The sequence below is a fragment of the Puntigrus tetrazona genome, chromosome 19, assembly GCF_018831695.1.
Source record: "Puntigrus tetrazona isolate hp1 chromosome 19, ASM1883169v1, whole genome shotgun sequence".
Taxonomy (NCBI): Eukaryota; Metazoa; Chordata; class Actinopteri; order Cypriniformes; family Cyprinidae; genus Puntigrus; species Puntigrus tetrazona.
Window position 1 is genome coordinate 18,285,470 of NC_056717.1, and position 17,786 is coordinate 18,303,255.

The following is a 17,786-nucleotide window of genomic DNA, read 5'->3' on the forward strand; positions in this document are numbered from 1 at the left end:
TGGATATTAATACTTAGTAGGCAATCCAGGTGAGTCAAACAGTTGAATACACCCCAAATAAAACCACAATTTACTGTTGCATCAAGAACAATAACAAATAATCTCCATTCGAATGCATTTATTCTTTAAATGTGTTTTTGAAAACTTTAAAGTAAACAGCTGCAGGCCTTTCACCCATCACTTATGACAGGAACTAGACGTATGGAATCGCAAGTGAAAGTATTCCTTTAACTATTGTGTAGAGCATAGTAATGTCTTTTGTTTAAATAGAGACATACGCACGATCATTTTGTCTCCAGTCTCAAGGTAGATGCATCTCTTAAGCGACAACACCTGAATCAAAGTAGCGTAATTATAATTTGAGCTGATTTGTCATTGAACGTTTTAAAGCAGCATGTGCTAAAAGACTCTTTTGCAAATAGCATTTTGCATTTTATAGGATGTTCATAGAGAATATAAGTCTTAATTAACATTATTATCAACACAAAGGAAACTAGCAGGCTCTGAAGAAAAGATGGAGGATGAAAGGTAAACTAAAAGCAAATACTCCCTTAAGGGGATAATAATAATAATAATAATTATTATTATTATTATTATTATTATTATTATTTTAATAATTAACCGTGAATTAACACGTTTTAATAAATGTGTGTTTTTTAAAAAATAACAGGGAAGAAGAAAGAACTGAAGGTATGGAAATTTTATTGTTTGTGTAATTGACATGTATTTATACTTTAAGCATGCAATTTCTCTTCAAAATGCTCATTTATAAACATCAAAATGCTACGCAGAAACAAATATTTCACTAGCGAACACGCACTCGTTTTACTGATAATCTCTTCTTGAAGCTATGAATCCAGTCATATAAACTCTTCTTTTCCTCTCTCTCAGGTCTTATTAGATTCACTCATGTTGGCCCGTACTCTGTGAGCTTAGAATGGGGAGAACCAGGAGTGAACGTGCGCGAACAACAGACTTTCAAAATCAGATGGAAGTCTAAACTAGGCCTAGGAAATTATTCTTACACAACACAAGAAAACAATTATAAGATACAAGATCTCTCACCTGACACAACGTATAACATCAAAGTCGTGGCAATTGAGGACAACAAGTGCTTCTCTTCATCCGTGCATACAGGTAAACTTATATATGCTTACGTTGGTCATTTACATTACATTACAATAAAATACAATACCACAAATAACAAAAAAAAAAATATGCATGGTGTCTTTGAAGAGGTGATATTAAGCAATAAGTAGTAAAACATGAAACGTTTGTTTTTAACATTTGAACAAAAAAATTTTTTTTTTTTTTATTGTGGGTTTTGTAAATAATAAAACTAAGGCTATATAGCTAAGAACATTACAAAATGTAGCATAAACTATGTAGATAAGAGCAGAAAATAAATAAAAATAAGCAAAATAGCCAAACCAAGATGATTATTTAAATAAAATAAATAAAATGTATTATTTTTTTATTTATATATATATATATATATATATATATATATATATAACAATGTTCCCCACAGCCATGTACAGTGGGAAAGTGCTTTATTTTGAGGTCAAAAATACAATAATATATTCATAACTATTAAATATATGACATAAATGGCATAATAAAACAAAATGCGTATAAATATATAATGAAAACAGTGGTCCCCTGAAGTTGTGTCACTGGTGTTAACCTTTAACAAAAATCTGCTATTATTAAAACTGCTAAAAAGGTACATGTGGTCTAAAATAAAAAAAAAAGCTCCCAGTAGAAATAATTGACAGCCGAAACGAGTTGTAAGTAATTGGAATCTGACTTCTGTGCAGCCGGGTTGCCATCTAAAGTTGCAAAACTGGAATAGCAAATACAACAATTGCGAACAAGCAATGTTTCCATCCATTGAGTCAAAGAGAACAAAATCGTCACTGTCAAACTGGTATTCATTAACTCTAAAAGTAGGTGAATTGAGAATATAATAATTTTCATATAGGTATGAACAAAGACTTTTCCTGCTCAGTGTAGGCCTACATTTATTACTGTATTACATTTAACAGCTTTAAAACTCCCAGAAAGATCAAAAGGACTCATTTTAAACAGTTTCTAAAAATAGATTTTTACATTTTATTTACAAGGTCTGGCATCAGATCAGATAATCTGATAAACACAATATGTATATATATTTTCAGAATAAAGCTCAACAGGCTGAATACAATTTTATCTTCGTTTATAGTTTTATTAGAGTTTGAGAAAGGTTTTTTAGGACAACCAACTTGAAATGAAAACTAATTCAAGACATTCAACTTAATAGTAAAATGATTAACACCGAGCTGACTCATTATGTTTCCCTGAAGCAATCCCTGCACCCGACAATTTTAAATATGTCTCGGAGGAACCGACGTCTGTGTCATTAAGTTGGACGCCGCTTCAGAAAATGGATCCCAGTTCTTACGAATTCCAAGTGATATTGTATAAAAATGCAGAGGAAACACAATCAGTGACGGTGAAATCAGATACAAATACTACTGTTATGAAAAATCTTCTTCCTGCCACTGAGTACAAAGCTGCTATAATCACAAAATTGAATAATGGCCATCTAAGTGAAGCAACCATTTTAAACATCCTTACAAGTAAGTGTCTGCTTTGGGAGAATTCTCATTTACAATGAATACATTTTCATAATAATTACGTTTATATTAACGCACAAATGTAGTCATTATAGATAAAACCATGCTGCTTTATTACTCTCTACAGAGCCACTGCCACCTGAAAACCTGCAGATCAAAAACTTTGGTGCAACTTCCGTTTGTCTGAAATGGACTTATCCCATCACCGATGACATGATCAAACTCAGATTTCGGCTGATCTGCAGCGATGAAAACAATACTTTAGAATCGCTTGTTACACAGGAAACAGAAGCAAAGGTTTTAAGTTTACAACCCGGAAATGAATATACCTTCTCTGTCTACACTGTAGTTGAATCAAATGAGAGCACTCCTGTAAAACTCACACAACGCACAAGTGCGTTCTTATTTTGATGTTGTTGCTAATTCAACCCTGCTGAAAAGACCAGGTTGAAATATCCAGTTTAGTCCAGGTTGGTTTAGCTCAAAGAATGGTGCGAGCAACCCAATGCCCAATGCATTGAATGGTAAAAATCTTGATGATGGTAAAGAGACTTAATACTGAAATATTAAAATACTTTGTTTGGAGCACCAGCATCCAAAACACATACTGGTCTTTTCAGCAGAGAAAGAATCATTTTAATACATTATTCCAATATGATTTGAAACAGATATATTATCTGTGTAACTTTGCATTGCAGATATAAATATGGAATCCGTATTAATGGAACTGGGATTACAAAGCCACTTGATGAATAAGATGACACTAAAGTCTGTATTGGAATTAGAGAAATCTTCAGATGAGGACCAAACTGCACCTAGTTTTACATCTTTGCCGTGGCTTTTTCTTAGAAAGCTAATTATGGGCAATTCATCAGCCAGAAGTATAACATGTGCTTCAAATAGTAATTCTGAAACATTCAAACAGGCATCTACTGACTTTAATGAAGATCAGGAAGGAATTAATCCTCTAGATTTGATCACAGCTCTGTTCCACTGTTCTGATCCTTTTCTCCAGCAAGAAATGGCCCTGAAATTGTCAGTGTGTCAGTTCGCTGTGCCTTTGCTGCTGCCAAACTGTGACACAAACGAGTGCACTCTGACGCTCTGGGCCTTGAGGGACATAACCAAACAGTTTAGAGTCCATGGTTTAGAGGAAAACAGCATTGTGCGGACTGATTTGCCTCTGATCTCTTTCGTCAGACTAGGAAGAAATCCAAATCTTTCCAAATCTGAGTTTCTGAACAAGCTCATCAGCAACAAGCAGCAAAATTATGACACCTTTGTTCACAGGAAACTGGAAAATGGAAGCATTAATAAAAAGATTTCTAACGGACTTGTTGAAATCAGCTGGTCTCTTCCTAGTGGAAGGAAAAACATTGACATTTTTAAAGAGCCAGTAGCTGTGGCTAATCTCCGTGGGGATATTACTGATTTTAAGGTCCAATTTGACTTCCTGAGCAGAATATCCTCTGGCGTTTTTCTGTTCTGTGATGATTTGGATTCAAATCAGACATTTCTGGAATCTCAGCAAGTCGGATGCAAATTAGTTCTTATTTGCAACGCAGCTGATCAAAAATCAAGAGACAATCTTAAACAAAAATTGCCAAAGTTAAAGCTCAAAACACACTTAACCATCCTCAAGGACGGGAAGATGAATGATGCTGAATTTGTTACTAAACTAAAAAAGGCTGTTGCTGAAATAGTTGCAGATTCTACAAAAGTGAGCATTGAAAAGATGTCAAAGACCGCAATAGATCTGGGGATTCTTCTAGATGAAGACAATAACATTTGTCAAAATGCAAAGGAAAAGGCAAACAGAATAACAAAAGACATTAAAAATATACTTGATTATAAAATAAATGAACTGCCTTTGCAAGGGAAACCATGGAAAGACATATCTAAACTGGAGAAAGAGATGTGTCGCCTCAAAAAGGCAAAAAAACAAAATATTGAGCACTATATGAGTGAGCTTAAATGTCAAATCCACGATCTAAGAATGGAACAAGGAAACCATAGGATGAACGAAGCAATAAATCATTTCATTTCTGGCTTGTACTGCTCTTTAGAAGAGCAACTATATTTTCTCAAATGGATGAAAATAAATTTGGATCTTCAAACAAAAAAGCATACGTCCAGGTTTGAGGAGTCGTATGGGGATGCATGTCAGAATCCCACAGAAGATAAAGAATGTCTCAGAGATATGGAAAATGCCAACAGCTCGTTAGGACTCCAACACTTTATGAGAGAGTTAAGCCAACTCTACGAGTCTGCCCACTTCCAAAAAACCTGGAACCACCCTCACCTTCAAAAACTGCCAGAAATTTGTGCTCAGTTGATGCTCAATGGGTTTCCTCTGGAACTTATTGATGGAGACGCATCAAATATTCCCCTGACGTGGATTAGAGATGTCCTTGCGGCACTTAACAAACTCACATCACCTCACAACAAAATACGAGTCGTTACCGTCTTAGGAGTTCAGAGCAGTGGGAAGTCGACTCTCCTCAACACAATGTTTGGAGTTCAGTTTGCTGTGAGCAGTGGCAGATGCACGAGAGGAGCCTTCATGCTTCTAATAGGTGTATCTGAGGAATTCAGATCAGAGCTTAAGTGTGACTACATCCTTGTAATCGACACTGAGGGGTTAAAATCTCCTGAGATGGAAAAACCTGGTGATAGTTATGAGCATGACAACGAACTTGCAACCCTTGTTGTTGGGCTGAGTGACATTACAATTGTCAACATTTCCATGGAAAATGTAATAGAAATGAAAGACACTTTGCAAATTGTTGTCCATGCCTTTCTCCGCATGAAGGAGGTGGGGAAAAAGCCCTGTTGTCATTTTGTGCACCAGAATACAGCAGATGTTGCTGTGCATGAAAAGAAAGCACGAGAGAGAAAGATGTTCTTGCAGAAGCTGGATGAAATGACACAAGCAGCTGCTAAAATGGAGAAACGGGGCAAAAACAAGAAATTTACAGACATTTTGGAGTATAACATCGATGAAAACAACTGGTACATACCTGGATTGTGGCTTGGAACTCCTCCAATGGCACCTGTTAACACTGGTTACAGTGAGGAGGTGAGTAACTTTAAAGATGGCATGCTTAACGTCTTGAGGAAAACTAAATTCCCAGCACAGGACTTCATGGAATTTGCTGAATGGATACGCAGTCTCTGGAAGGCTGTTCAATTCGAAAACTTCATCTTCAGTTTTCGCAACAGCCTCGTCGCTGAAGCGTACTCCAAACTTTGCGCTGAGTTCAACACTTGGGAATGGGCCTTCAAGAAGCACATGATTGACTGGTACACAAAGTCTGAGACCAAAATCTCCAACATGGGTGTAATGTCCGTGCAGTCAATGGATGCGCCTAATATTGATCACATACTGAATGATTTAAAATATGAATTTTCTGATGAGCTTGACAAAGAAGAGAAAATCATTTTTAACAAAATTCAGCAATACTTTGAAAGTGAGGAGGAACATGTGCATCTTGTTGAGAATCACAAGGAGAACTTTCTAAATAGTGCAAGGGGACTTCGAAGAGAGATTGACATATATTTAAAGAACAAACTTGAGAATGCTGTTTTGATACAGAAGGGGATTGAAAAGGTGGAACTAATAAAGCGAAATCAGAGGGACAACATGAAAAAAGAAGTGCTCAATTTGATCAGTGTCTTCAGGAACAGCACAAACAGCCTCTCTGAAAGTCAACTAAATGAAGAATTTAAAAAACTGTGGGATGGCACAGTGAAACAGTATTCCTTCACAGCTCTACCAAGGCAAGACGTGGTAAAGGAAATATATAGACTTTTGCACAATAACTTGGAAATGAAAGGTAGGGCAGTGCAAGAAATGCTGTTAAATGTCACCAGTCTAGATCAATGTGGAATTGGACCCTTTTTTGCAAAGGATGAAACACCTGAGCAAAGAGATGAAAGAAGAAACAGTTTAATGCAAATGGCATGTGAAAGAATAACAAACGATTGCGAAACATTAATTAGTTCTAAAACAAGAGAAAAATCAGACTACAATAGTGCTGACATTCAAGAACTGTTGTGCTCCATTGACAAGAATTTGGAAAGCTGCAGTGAATCAGAGATAAACCCTGAAGTCGAAGCCGCTCTCAAGATTCACATCTGCGGGATCGCAGCAAGAGCTTTCCAGAAAATGCACGACGACTACATACAGAGAAATGACCCTTTGAAATCCCTTGAAAACTTCAAGGAGGAATGGTTAGCTGACTTTAAAGACCTCTACTACCAACGAGATCAGTGTCAGAACAAGGCAGAGACATGCATGAATAAATGCTTTGGCCCTGCTGTGATGGAATACATCAACAAACGTCTCGGACCTGACATTGTGGATGAAATGCTAACAAGCAAAAGAGGCGTTGATTTTAGCACACGGTCACTTTTCCAGTTCTCACTTTTAAAACAGCTGCTTCAGGAGGACGATTTCAGCAATGTTTCTGCATACGTGGAAAACTATGAGAAGTATGTAACTGAGTGGATTTCAGAGAAGATCATTGAACATTTTTCAAAAGATGATGCTTTGCTTAAGTTAGAGCTAAAACATTTGAGCGTAATCATCAACAAACTCAAGCAAGCTGTTAGTTACCAAAAAGAGGTAGACATCTGCTATAGCAACAAACTTCAAAGAACCAACATCCACAGATTTGTGACTTTTATCTTCACACGCCTTAATAAAGATTTGGTCGCACCAACTGACACCCTCAATGCAACTCTGTTTTTGAACAACTCAGACACTGCTGAGTTTGCAGATTGCCTTTTGTCATCAATACGCAAAATGCATCAAAGCTTAGCAGATCAGTTATTCAGAGAAAGCAATGTCAGAGGGAAGTTAAACAGACTGTCACTGAACAGGCCTCAAGAGGAGCTATTTAAAAAAATGTTTGGTTGTGGTAAAAAATGTCCATTCTGCAGTGCGCCTTGTGAAGCTGTCGGAAATGACCATCCTGAACACTTTACCTCCGCGCATCGACCACAAGGCATCAGAAACTACAGCTGGTTTTCAACTGGAAAACTAGTCCCTGATATATGCTCATCTCTAGTTGCTAGTGAAAAAAAATTCTGTGGTAAATCCACAGGATATGAGTGGCATCCGTACAAGGAATACAGGCAAATCCACCCAGATTGGAGGATACAGTCTGACACAAGTATCGAGGCCACAGATTTTTGGAAGTACATTTTTGCTAAGTACAACACTAAATTTGCTGAACGATACAATGTTAGCCCAGCGGACTTACCAGCTGACTGGTACAAGATCTCTGTGGAGCAAGCTAACAAATGCTTGAAAAAAACGTTTAAACACTCCAAAAAATAAGTCCATATCAACAAAGTAGAAGTGAAATGAAAATTCACAGCTTACCAGGCCACTGAGCCTGTGTGCAAAGACCTTGGCTTAGACCCTGCTAAATATTGTACAGTATTTTTATATATATATATATATATATATATATATATATATATATATATATATATATATATATATATATATATATAAGAAGTGTTTGAGCAATAGCAATCAATGAGGAAAAGACTTTGAATCAGGAATAGAGCTTTCGACAAATCTGTTAAAACTGTCATTGTAGACTAAAGTTGTTAAACTAATTGTTTTTAAACAATCAAAAATGATATCACTGTATTTCTGTATTTTCTTCAGAAATAAGGCATTAAAGCTCCTCCTTCTGGCAGAGAACGAATTAGCATTTTTAATCAATTTATGTGATTTACGCAGCAAACATATTTAGCTTGTTATCAAAAAATGATCTACTCTAGAAGGTTAAGTTAAGTTAGATAAAGCATGCATGTGCAGTAACGTTTGCTTATTGAAACCGTCTATGTACTGTATTCCAAACGCATACTCTAGAAAATCTCTTGCACTGTATACAATGTTAAAATGCTTTATGAATTTACATTTGTCATTCTAATGTGTAATGTGTGTTGAACTATGTAAATAAAAGGTGACTAATAGTGACTAAAACTTTAACAATATACTGAGTATATCTTAAGAATTACCTTTAAAAAAAACAATAATAAAAGCCTTGGTTTACAAAAAAACATGCATTATTCTTCATTATTTGGACTCTAAATGCTGAAATTTGCAAGCCTTGTATCTACATACACTAAAAAACAATAGCTGTTTCAACTTGAAATAAAATAAGTTAATGTTATTTGTAATGTAAATGACAAAAAAAATATTTTAATTGACAAAAAAAAATACAGGCATGGGGTACATGACATGAGGGTGAGTAATTAATGACAAAGTTTTCGTTTTGGGGAGCTAACCCTTTAAATATATTTACTCTCAAAGCATTAATTTGCAAAAAATAAATGAATAACATTAATGATATTCTTTACACCAGTAACAAGGCGTTATATATTTTATTAAATTATATAAACTCATTCAGCCAAACGTCTGTGACATTCTCTCAAAACATTCAAGTTGACTTTGGAAAATGATTGTGTGAAAAATAAAGATATATAACTGCAGAGTAAGAAAAATTATTGGTTATTATACCTGTGACTGCTCTGATTCAAAAATTAAAAAAACAAAAAGCACTTTAACAGCACAATAGCACAATATTTGATTTCTAATTCAGGCAAATGTAATTATTTAAGTTATTGGTATTTCATAACAACATGATTCATATTGAAGTCTGCTGTATTGAATCATTAAGGCAGTAGTGCCAAATTACAATAATAAATAAAAATGCTGCCTTGCTCAATCAGACACAGTACTGTTTACATTACATAGTATGATTTGTCATAGTTTTTTTTTTTTTATTTAAAACTACATATTTCAATCACGCTTTTTAGCATTTGCCCCTTGAGTTTCTTGTGGCACTAAGATGACTCATCTGACCGGTTTTTCAGTTTTTAAACAGAAAATATGCGTTCTGCAAGATGTCCTACAACGGGACATATTTGTAATATTTTTTTATGTAATTGTATGTTGTAAAAGAATTTAGTTGAAACATTCTGGGAAGGAGAGCAGCGACTTAAACCAGAAAATATGAGAAAAATTTAAATTTTTCACATTCTTATCTGCTTTGTCAAATAGAAAAAACAACCCATAAGTCTATAAAGTCTATAAAATTATAAAAAAATGTGTACTAAACAGAATTGAAGGTGTAATGTGCTTTGATCTAGTTTTATTGTCATGCAATTGCATATTAAGTGTGGTAGGTACACTTTCCAGACAATTTTATTCAAGATTTCTGTCATACAAAAAAGACTTTTGATATGCAAGCACTTATGTCATCTGCGCTGAAGAAAAGACACAGAAATAAGCATATACCATTTACACAGACTGCTTAATGCTGCTTAATCAGCATTAAGCAAATACTTTACTATGCTTTACTACTTTACTTTACTAAATATTTTACTTTAACCATGTTTTCACTGCCAAACAATTTGCTGAAAGCATTCTTGTTCCACTGGTTTTATTAGTTGCCTGATTTATGGTAAACTTATGTTCTTTTCTCTGCCTCTTCCTCATGCCTGAAAAATTGTTTTTTTTGTGACATTTCCAGTTATAACCCTGCCCTACATGCATGACGGTAACTGAGCTTGAGTAATCAAAACTAAAAGTATTTGGTCAGAGTACATAAATGTCATAGTAAGACACAAAGACCACCATTTAGTCTATGACTCTCAAGACGCATCCTTCAAAGCAACCTGTGAGTATCTTTTCTTAATTTCAGTTGTTGTGTCAAATTTTTTTTCAATTAACTAAATGTATTTAGAACTAAATCATGTTCTCCTTTTTTTAGTTTTAGCAAAATATTTAGTTTTTAACAGACTACCGTAATCAGTAAACGGATTTAGTTATAAACCAAATGCATTACATGTCAAATGTAAAAAAAAAATATGTACATTCTGATCGTGCGCTGTTCATCTAACCTGGGGTACAAATCTCCATTAATAATGTGAAATCTTAACACTATTATTAAATATTACCCCACAGAATTACCAACGTCTGAAAGAAGAGATGGACGGCCGTGATGAAAACAGTGGCATTCACAATGTGGGCAAACAAGAAGAAACTGATGGTATAAAAGCATAAATTATTATATTTATAATGTGCATTCAAACTTTAATGTGTCATTTCTGTTTGAGTTTATCATATATAGACCCCTTCTGTTTTATCTTAAGTTAAAGAATAATTATTATATACTTTAAGCCTACGAGTTGTGTGGTTGTAGGGCACAGCAATTGCACACTTTATCTTTAACAGATGCATTGAACCTTAAAGCTTAAACTGAAATACTCCTCAGGTCACATTAGGTTCACTGATGTCGGCCCACACTCGGTGCGCTTAGAATGGGGAGATCCGGACATGACTGCCAACGCACAACAAAAATTCCAAATCAGATGGAAGAACGAAGATACAGACTTTACTAAAACAACAGATACAAATCATTTTGAGATAAAACAACTTTTACCTGGCACAAGATATGACATCACAGTAGTGGCGATGGAGGAAAACAGCGAGAAGAGTTTGTGTGCATCTGTGTGTACAGGTAAACTTACTTCCATTTGTCGTGTAATAATGTTATTAGCTAAACTATGCATTATTTATTTAGAGATTAAAGAAATGTTTATAGCATTTCCTTTTATATTTGTCACGTATTGCTTAAGAAATGTGGATCAGAGAGCGCATCGAAATCTGCTTTTTTCCTACAATTTTCCTCTTCTTTCTTTCTGGCTTTTGTTTCTTTCAATTTCGTAATAGCTAGCCTGAACCAAGGTCATGATGTTGTTTTTCATTCTTTGAATATCTTTATAGGTTGTATGTTTTAGAAATGATGATTTATCTCATGTTCTGATCTTGACAATCTAAGAAATGTCTTATGATGAAAATTCTATTTTTACTTTTACTTATATGTGGAATGTAGCTGTTCGTGCATTTGTAAGATCTGTAGAGTTGCATAGCTCTGAGTCTAGCACATAAGGATTCATTCTATCTAAAAGAGAAGACTGATTCAGACCGGGCTAAAATGCCTCATGAAAACACACCCCCACATGTCTACATCACGATGTGGCAATATTTGCATAATGCAGCTCAAATGTTCATAGAAGAGCTACAATAATGTACAGTATTTAAAAAAATAAGATATTTTTTGAACATTAAAACAATAGCAAATCTCTTGCGGTTATAGATATTTAACTGTATTTGTATATATTTGACAAATTCGGTTAATAAAAGCAACATAAAAATGTGTGATTTTCCTAATAATGTAATATATAATTCTTCTTAACACGTTAATGTCCTATACCTCATCCATTGTGACTACCTCTTTATATTTGAAAGCATACTCCTGAATGATATAATACTCAATGTGCTTATTTTTCCCTGAAGCAATACCCGCTCCTGAGAATTTTGAATATGTCTCCGAGGATGCAAAAACCATAAGACTATATTGGAAGTCACCTCGAAAAATGGATCCCAGTCTCTACAGATTCCAAGTGATTATGTTTAAAAATGAAGAGGAAACACAATCAGCGACTGTGAAATCCGACGTAAATACCGCTGTAATAGACGATCTTCTTCCTGCCACTGAGTACAAAGCTATAATTAAGACAATGCTAAATAACCTCAAACTAAGTAAACCAGCTGTTTTAATCGTCCATACAAGTAAGAGACATGAGCTTTCTCAGTACGAAGAGATTTCCATAATATGTTTACCAGTAAACAAATGCAATTATAAAATGTCATGTTTTATAATCCTCTACAGAGCCACCCCCACCGGAAAACTTGCAGATCAAAAATGAGGCAAGCTCTGTTTGCCTGAAATGGGCAGATCCTATTATTGATAAGAATCCTCACAGATTTAGGGTGATATGGAGCAGTGAAACCAATGCAATGGAATCCCTTACGGATAAAGCAGAGATGAATGTATCGGGTTTGAAACCAGGAACTGAATATTACTTCTCTGTCCGCACCTTAGTTGAGTTAAACGGCACAAAACTTGAGAGCTGTCCAGTAAAAATCACACATCGCACAAGTGAGTTGTTATATTAATAATAATAATAATAATAACACAACTCTGCTGAAAAGACCAGCATGCATATTCATACCATTGATTAATCTATAAACTGTATAACCCCTGCATTGCAGATATAAATATGGAATCTGTATTAATGGAACTGGGTCTACAAAGCCACTTGAAGAATAAGCTGACACTAAAGTTGGTCTTGGAATTGAGGAGACTTTCAGATGAAGGTGAAACTGGACATAGTTTTACATCTCTGCCGTGGCTTTTTCTCAGAAAGCTCATGATGTTAAATTCATCAGCTAGAAGGTTTAAATGTGCTTCAAAGAGCAAGTCTGAAACATCAATAGGCATCAATATCATCAAAACATCTGAAGATAAGAAAGGAATTAATCCTCTAGATTTGATCACAGGTCTGTTCCACTGTGCCGATCCCTTTCTTCAACAAGAGATGGCGTTAAAAATGTCAGTGTGTCAGTTCGCTGTGCCTTTGCTGCTGCCAAACTGTGACACGAAGAGAGAGCACTCTGATGCTTTGGGCCTTGAGGGACATAACAAAGCAGTTTAGACTCCACGGTTTAGAAGAAAACAGCATTGTGCTGACTGATTTGCCTCTGATCTCTTTCGTCAGACTAGGAAAAAACTGTGTATCCAAATCTGAGTTTTTGAACAAGCTCCTCAGCAGCAAACAGCAAAATTATGACACTTTTTTTCATTGGAAACTCGCAAGTGGAAACTTTCCAAGAAAGATTTCTAACGGACTTGTTGAAATTAGCTGGTCTCTTCCTAGTGGAAGGGAAACAATTGACAAATTCAAAGAGCCAGTAGCTGTGGCTAATCTCCGGGGAGATGTTTCTGAATTTGACGTCCAGTTCGCCTTCCTGAGCCAAACATCCTCTGCTGTTTTTCTATTCTGTGATGATCTGGACTCAAATCAGACATTTCTGAATTCCCTGCAACTCAGATCGAAATTGGTTCTGGTTTGCACCACAAAGGATCAAAAATCCCAAAGAAATTTGGAACAAAATTTGGCAGTGCTGAAGCTCAAAACAGACTCAGTAATCCTCAAGCATGAAAATATGAATGATGATGAATTTGTTGATACGCTGCAGAAAGCTGTTGTTAAAACTCTTGCAGATTCTTCAAAAATAAGCATCGAAAAGATGTCAAAGATTGCACCAGATCTGGGGATTGATGTAGATGAGAATGATGCCATTTGTCAAAATGCAAAGATAAAGGCGGACAAAATAACAAAAGACATTGGAAACATACCTGAATACAAAATGAGGGAGCTGCCTTTGCAAGGGAAACCGTTAAAAGAGTTGTCCAAAATGGAGAAAGAGATGTGTCGACTCAGAAAAGCACAGAAGAAAAGCATTGAGCAATACAAGAGTGAACTGAAAAGTCAAATCCATAATCTAAAAATGGAACAAGGAAGAAACAACATGAGAGAAGCAGTAGTTCACTTTATCTCTGGTTTGTGCTGCTCCTCAAATGAACAGCTGTATTTTCTCAAATGGATGAAAATGAATTTGGACAAATTAACAAGAAAACACATATCCATGCTTGACAAGCAGTATAGGGAACTATGTAGAAATCCAACAGAAGATAAAGAACATCTCAGAGATCTGGATAATCAGTTTGCCAACAGCTCTTTAGGAGTCCAACACTTTATGAGAGAGTTAAGCCAACTATACGAGTCTGCCCACTTCCAAAAAACCTGGAACCACCTTCACCTTCAAAAATTGCCAGAAATCTGTGCTCAGTTGATGCTGAATGGGTTTCCTCTGGAACTTATTGATGGAGACGCATCAAATATTCCCCTGACGTGGATTGGAGATGTCCTTGCGGCACTTAACAAACTCACATCACCTCACAACAAAATACGAGTCGTGACCGTCTTAGGAGTTCAGAGCAGTGGGAAGTCGACTCTCCTCAACACAATGTTTGGAGTTCAGTTTGCTGTGAGCAGTGGCAGATGCACGAGAGGAGCCTTCATGCTTCTAATAGGTGTATCTGAGGAATTCAGATCAGAGCTTAAGTGTGACTACATCCTTGTAATCGACACTGAGGGGTTAAAATCTCTAGAGCTGGCAAAATTAGACGATAGTTATGAGCATGACAACGAACTTGCAACCCTTGTTGTTGGGCTGAGTGACATTACTATCATCAACATTGCCATGGAAAATGCTACAGAAATGAAAGACACTTTGCAAATTGTTGTCCATGCCTTTCTTCGCATGAAGGAGGTGGGGAAAAAGCCCTGTTGTCATTTTGCGCACCAAAACACAGCAGATGTTGCTGTGCAGGATAAAATCTTGAGAGAGCGAATCAGTTTCTTTCAACAGCTAGACGATATGACTAACGCAGCTGCTAAAATGGAGAAAAAGAGCAACAATTATAAATTTACAGACATTCTAGAGTATGACATCAATAAAAACAACTGGTACATACCTGGATTGTGGCTTGGAACTCCTCCAATGGCACCTGTTAACACTGGTTACAGTGAGGAGGTGAGTAACTTTAAAGATGGCATGCTTAACGTCTTGAGGAAAACTAAATTCCCAGCACAGGACTTCATGGAATTTGCTGAATGGATACGCAGTCTCTGGAAGGCTGTTCAATTCGAAAACTTCATCTTCAGTTTTCGCAACAGCCTCGTCGCTGAAGCGTACTCCAAACTTTGCGCTGAGTTCAACACTTGGGAATGGGCCTTCAAGAAGCACATGATTGACTGGTACACAAAGTCTGAGACCAAAATCTCCAACATGGGTGTAATGTCCGTGCAGTCAGAAAGTGCAGTTAACCTTGATAGAGTATTGGCTGCTTTAAACTGTGAAGCTGATAATGAGTTGGAAAAGGAGGAAAAAAATCTTTTAGATACAATTCAGCAATATTTCGAAAATGAGTTGGAACACGCGCATCTTGTTGAAAATCACAAAGAGGACTTTTTAAACAGCGCACGGGGACTTCGAAGAGAGGTCGAGATGGATATACGGATTAAACTGGAGAATGCTATTTTGATACAAAAGGGAATTGAGAAGGTAGAACATATAAAGCAAGAACAGAGGGATACCATGAGAGACAAAGTGCTCAGTTTGATTCAAGTCTGCAGGAGTAGAACAAATACTCTCTCCGAAAGTGAACTAAATGAAGAGTTTGAAAAAATATGGAACGACATTCTGAAGGACAATTATTTTACAGCTCTACCAAAGCAAGATGTGGTGAAGGAGACGTACAGACTGCTATACAACAACTTAGAAATGAAAAGTGGAGCAGTACGTGAGATGCTGTCAAAGGTCACCAGTCTAGATCAGTGTGGCACTGGAAAGTTTTTTGCCATTATGAAAATGAATATTTTTCAAAAAATTAGAGGTTCTCTGCGACCAGCAGAGAGGAGTAAAAAACATAAGTTGATGCAATTGGCATGCGACAAAATAATACATCAGAGCGAAACATTTATTGCAAATAAGACAGAACCAAAATCAGACTACAATAGTGCTGACATTCAAGAACTGTTGTGCTCCATTGACAAGAATTTGGAAAGCTGCAGTGAATCAGAGATAAACCCTGAAGTCGAAGCCGCTCTCAAGATTCACATCTGCGGGATCGCAGCAAGAGCTTTCCAGAAAATGCACGACGACTACATACAGAGAAATGACCCTTTGAAATCCCTTGAAAACTTCAAGGAGGAATGGTTAGCTGACTTTAAAGACCTCTACTACCAACGAGATCAGTGTCAGAACAAGGCAGAGACGTGTATGAATAAATGCTTTGGCCCTGCTGTGATGGAATACATCAAGAAACGTCTCGGACCTGACATTGTGGATGAAATGCTGTCAGGAGAAACAGGCCTAGATTTTGGCACGCGCTCATTTTTCCAGTTTTCGCTTTTAAAAAAGCTACTTTGGGAGGATAACTTCAGCAATATTCTGGAATATGTACAAAACTATGAAGCATATGTAACTGCGTGGATTTCAGAGAAGATCGTAGAACATTTTTCAAAGAAAGGCGCTCTTTCAAAGCTGGAAATTAAACATCTGAATGTGATCATCAACAAACTTAAGGAAGCTGTCGACAGCGCACAGAGCAAAGCTGACGTCTGCAGTGGCATCGGCAGTTTTGTGACCTACGTCTGCAGACGTCTTAATAAAGAGTTGGTCATACCAAGTGACACACTCAAAGCGAGCCTGGCTTTGAACAACTCAAACCCCGCAGAGTTTATTGATTGCTTTAAATCATCGATAGAAAAAATGCATAAACGCTTAGAAGAGCGTCTACGTGAGGAAAAGAACGTAAAACAGAAGCTAACCGGACTTTCGGTGAGCAATCCTCAACAGGTGCTCTTCAGCAGAGTGTTTGGCTGTGGGAAGAAGTGTCCATTCTGCAGCGCACCTTGCGAAGCCGGCGGGAAAAAGCACGCCATGCATTTTGTCTCTATCCATCGGCCTCAAGGCATTGGTTGCTACAGTTGGGTCCAAACCGATAAACTAGTTCCTGACATTTGCTCATCTCTCGTTGCTAGTGAAATGACATTCCGCCATAAAGATACAGGATTTCAGTGGCATCCAAACAAGGAATACAGACAGATCTATCCTGATTGGTTGATACAGCCTGACACTACTATCGAGGCCACCGATTTCTGGAAGTACATCTTCGCAAAGTACAACAAAGCATTTGCAGAGAAATACCGTTTAAAACCAGCGGACATCCCTGCTGACTGGTATTGGATCTCTGTACATCAGGCAAATAAATGTTTGGAAGATACATTCAAAATGAGACGTTCATAAAGCAATTAAACTGTGCACATGTAAAAAAGTTAAAACAAAAGCTGGACACTTTCACTAAACAACAGAGGGGTGCTGAGCACAGCTGCAGAAGTACTGAGAAACAACAAGAAACAAACTTTGGACAACAAGTGTTTGCTGAATGATAGAAACAAAGAAATAAGCAAAGGAATCATGAATAGTACTTTTGACAAATTTGTTAAAACTGTATAAATGCATTTTTGTCTGCTACAGTAATTGGTAATACTTTTGTAAGTAAAAATGTAACAAATCAAGGTATATTCTTTTTTTTTATTGCTATGAAACTTTGAATGATCTTCTGTAATGCAGTAAATGATGTTTGTGGCACATCAGGCTTTCAT

The 17,786-nt window shown here is 36.5% G+C and overlaps 2 protein-coding genes across 2 annotated transcripts; both read left to right on the forward strand.

Moving 5' to 3' along the window:
- The first annotated feature begins 521 nt into the window (after positions 1 to 521).
- On the forward strand, positions 522 to 7,962 carry LOC122323325 (interferon-induced very large GTPase 1-like). The gene is made up of 5 exons (XM_043217071.1): positions 522 to 528; positions 892 to 1,137; positions 2,346 to 2,621; positions 2,746 to 3,012; positions 3,317 to 7,962. Exons 1-5 carry the CDS (start codon positions 522 to 524, stop codon positions 7,960 to 7,962), a joined length of 5,442 nt encoding a protein of 1,813 aa, XP_043073006.1.
- A 2,205-nt stretch (positions 7,963 to 10,167) lies between these two features.
- On the forward strand, positions 10,168 to 17,772 carry LOC122323672 (interferon-induced very large GTPase 1-like). The gene is given in 7 exon segments (XM_043217694.1): positions 10,168 to 10,321; positions 10,609 to 10,693; positions 10,919 to 11,164; positions 12,004 to 12,279; positions 12,380 to 12,649; positions 12,763 to 13,154; positions 13,156 to 17,772. Coding segments are annotated over 7 exon segments (5,574 nt in total). The 5' UTR covers positions 10,168 to 10,288; the 3' UTR covers positions 17,428 to 17,772.
- The last annotated feature ends 14 nt before the right edge of the window (positions 17,773 to 17,786 follow it).

Excerpts from the sequence above, each read along its gene's own strand:
- LOC122323325 (XM_043217071.1), top strand. Across the intron at positions 2,622-2,745 it reads CATTTTAAACATCCTTACAA|AGCCACTGCCACCTGAAAAC; the intron begins GTAAGTGTCTGC and ends TACTCTCTACAG. Across the intron at positions 3,013-3,316 it reads AAAACTCACACAACGCACAA|ATATAAATATGGAATCCGTA; the intron begins GTGCGTTCTTAT and ends TTTGCATTGCAG.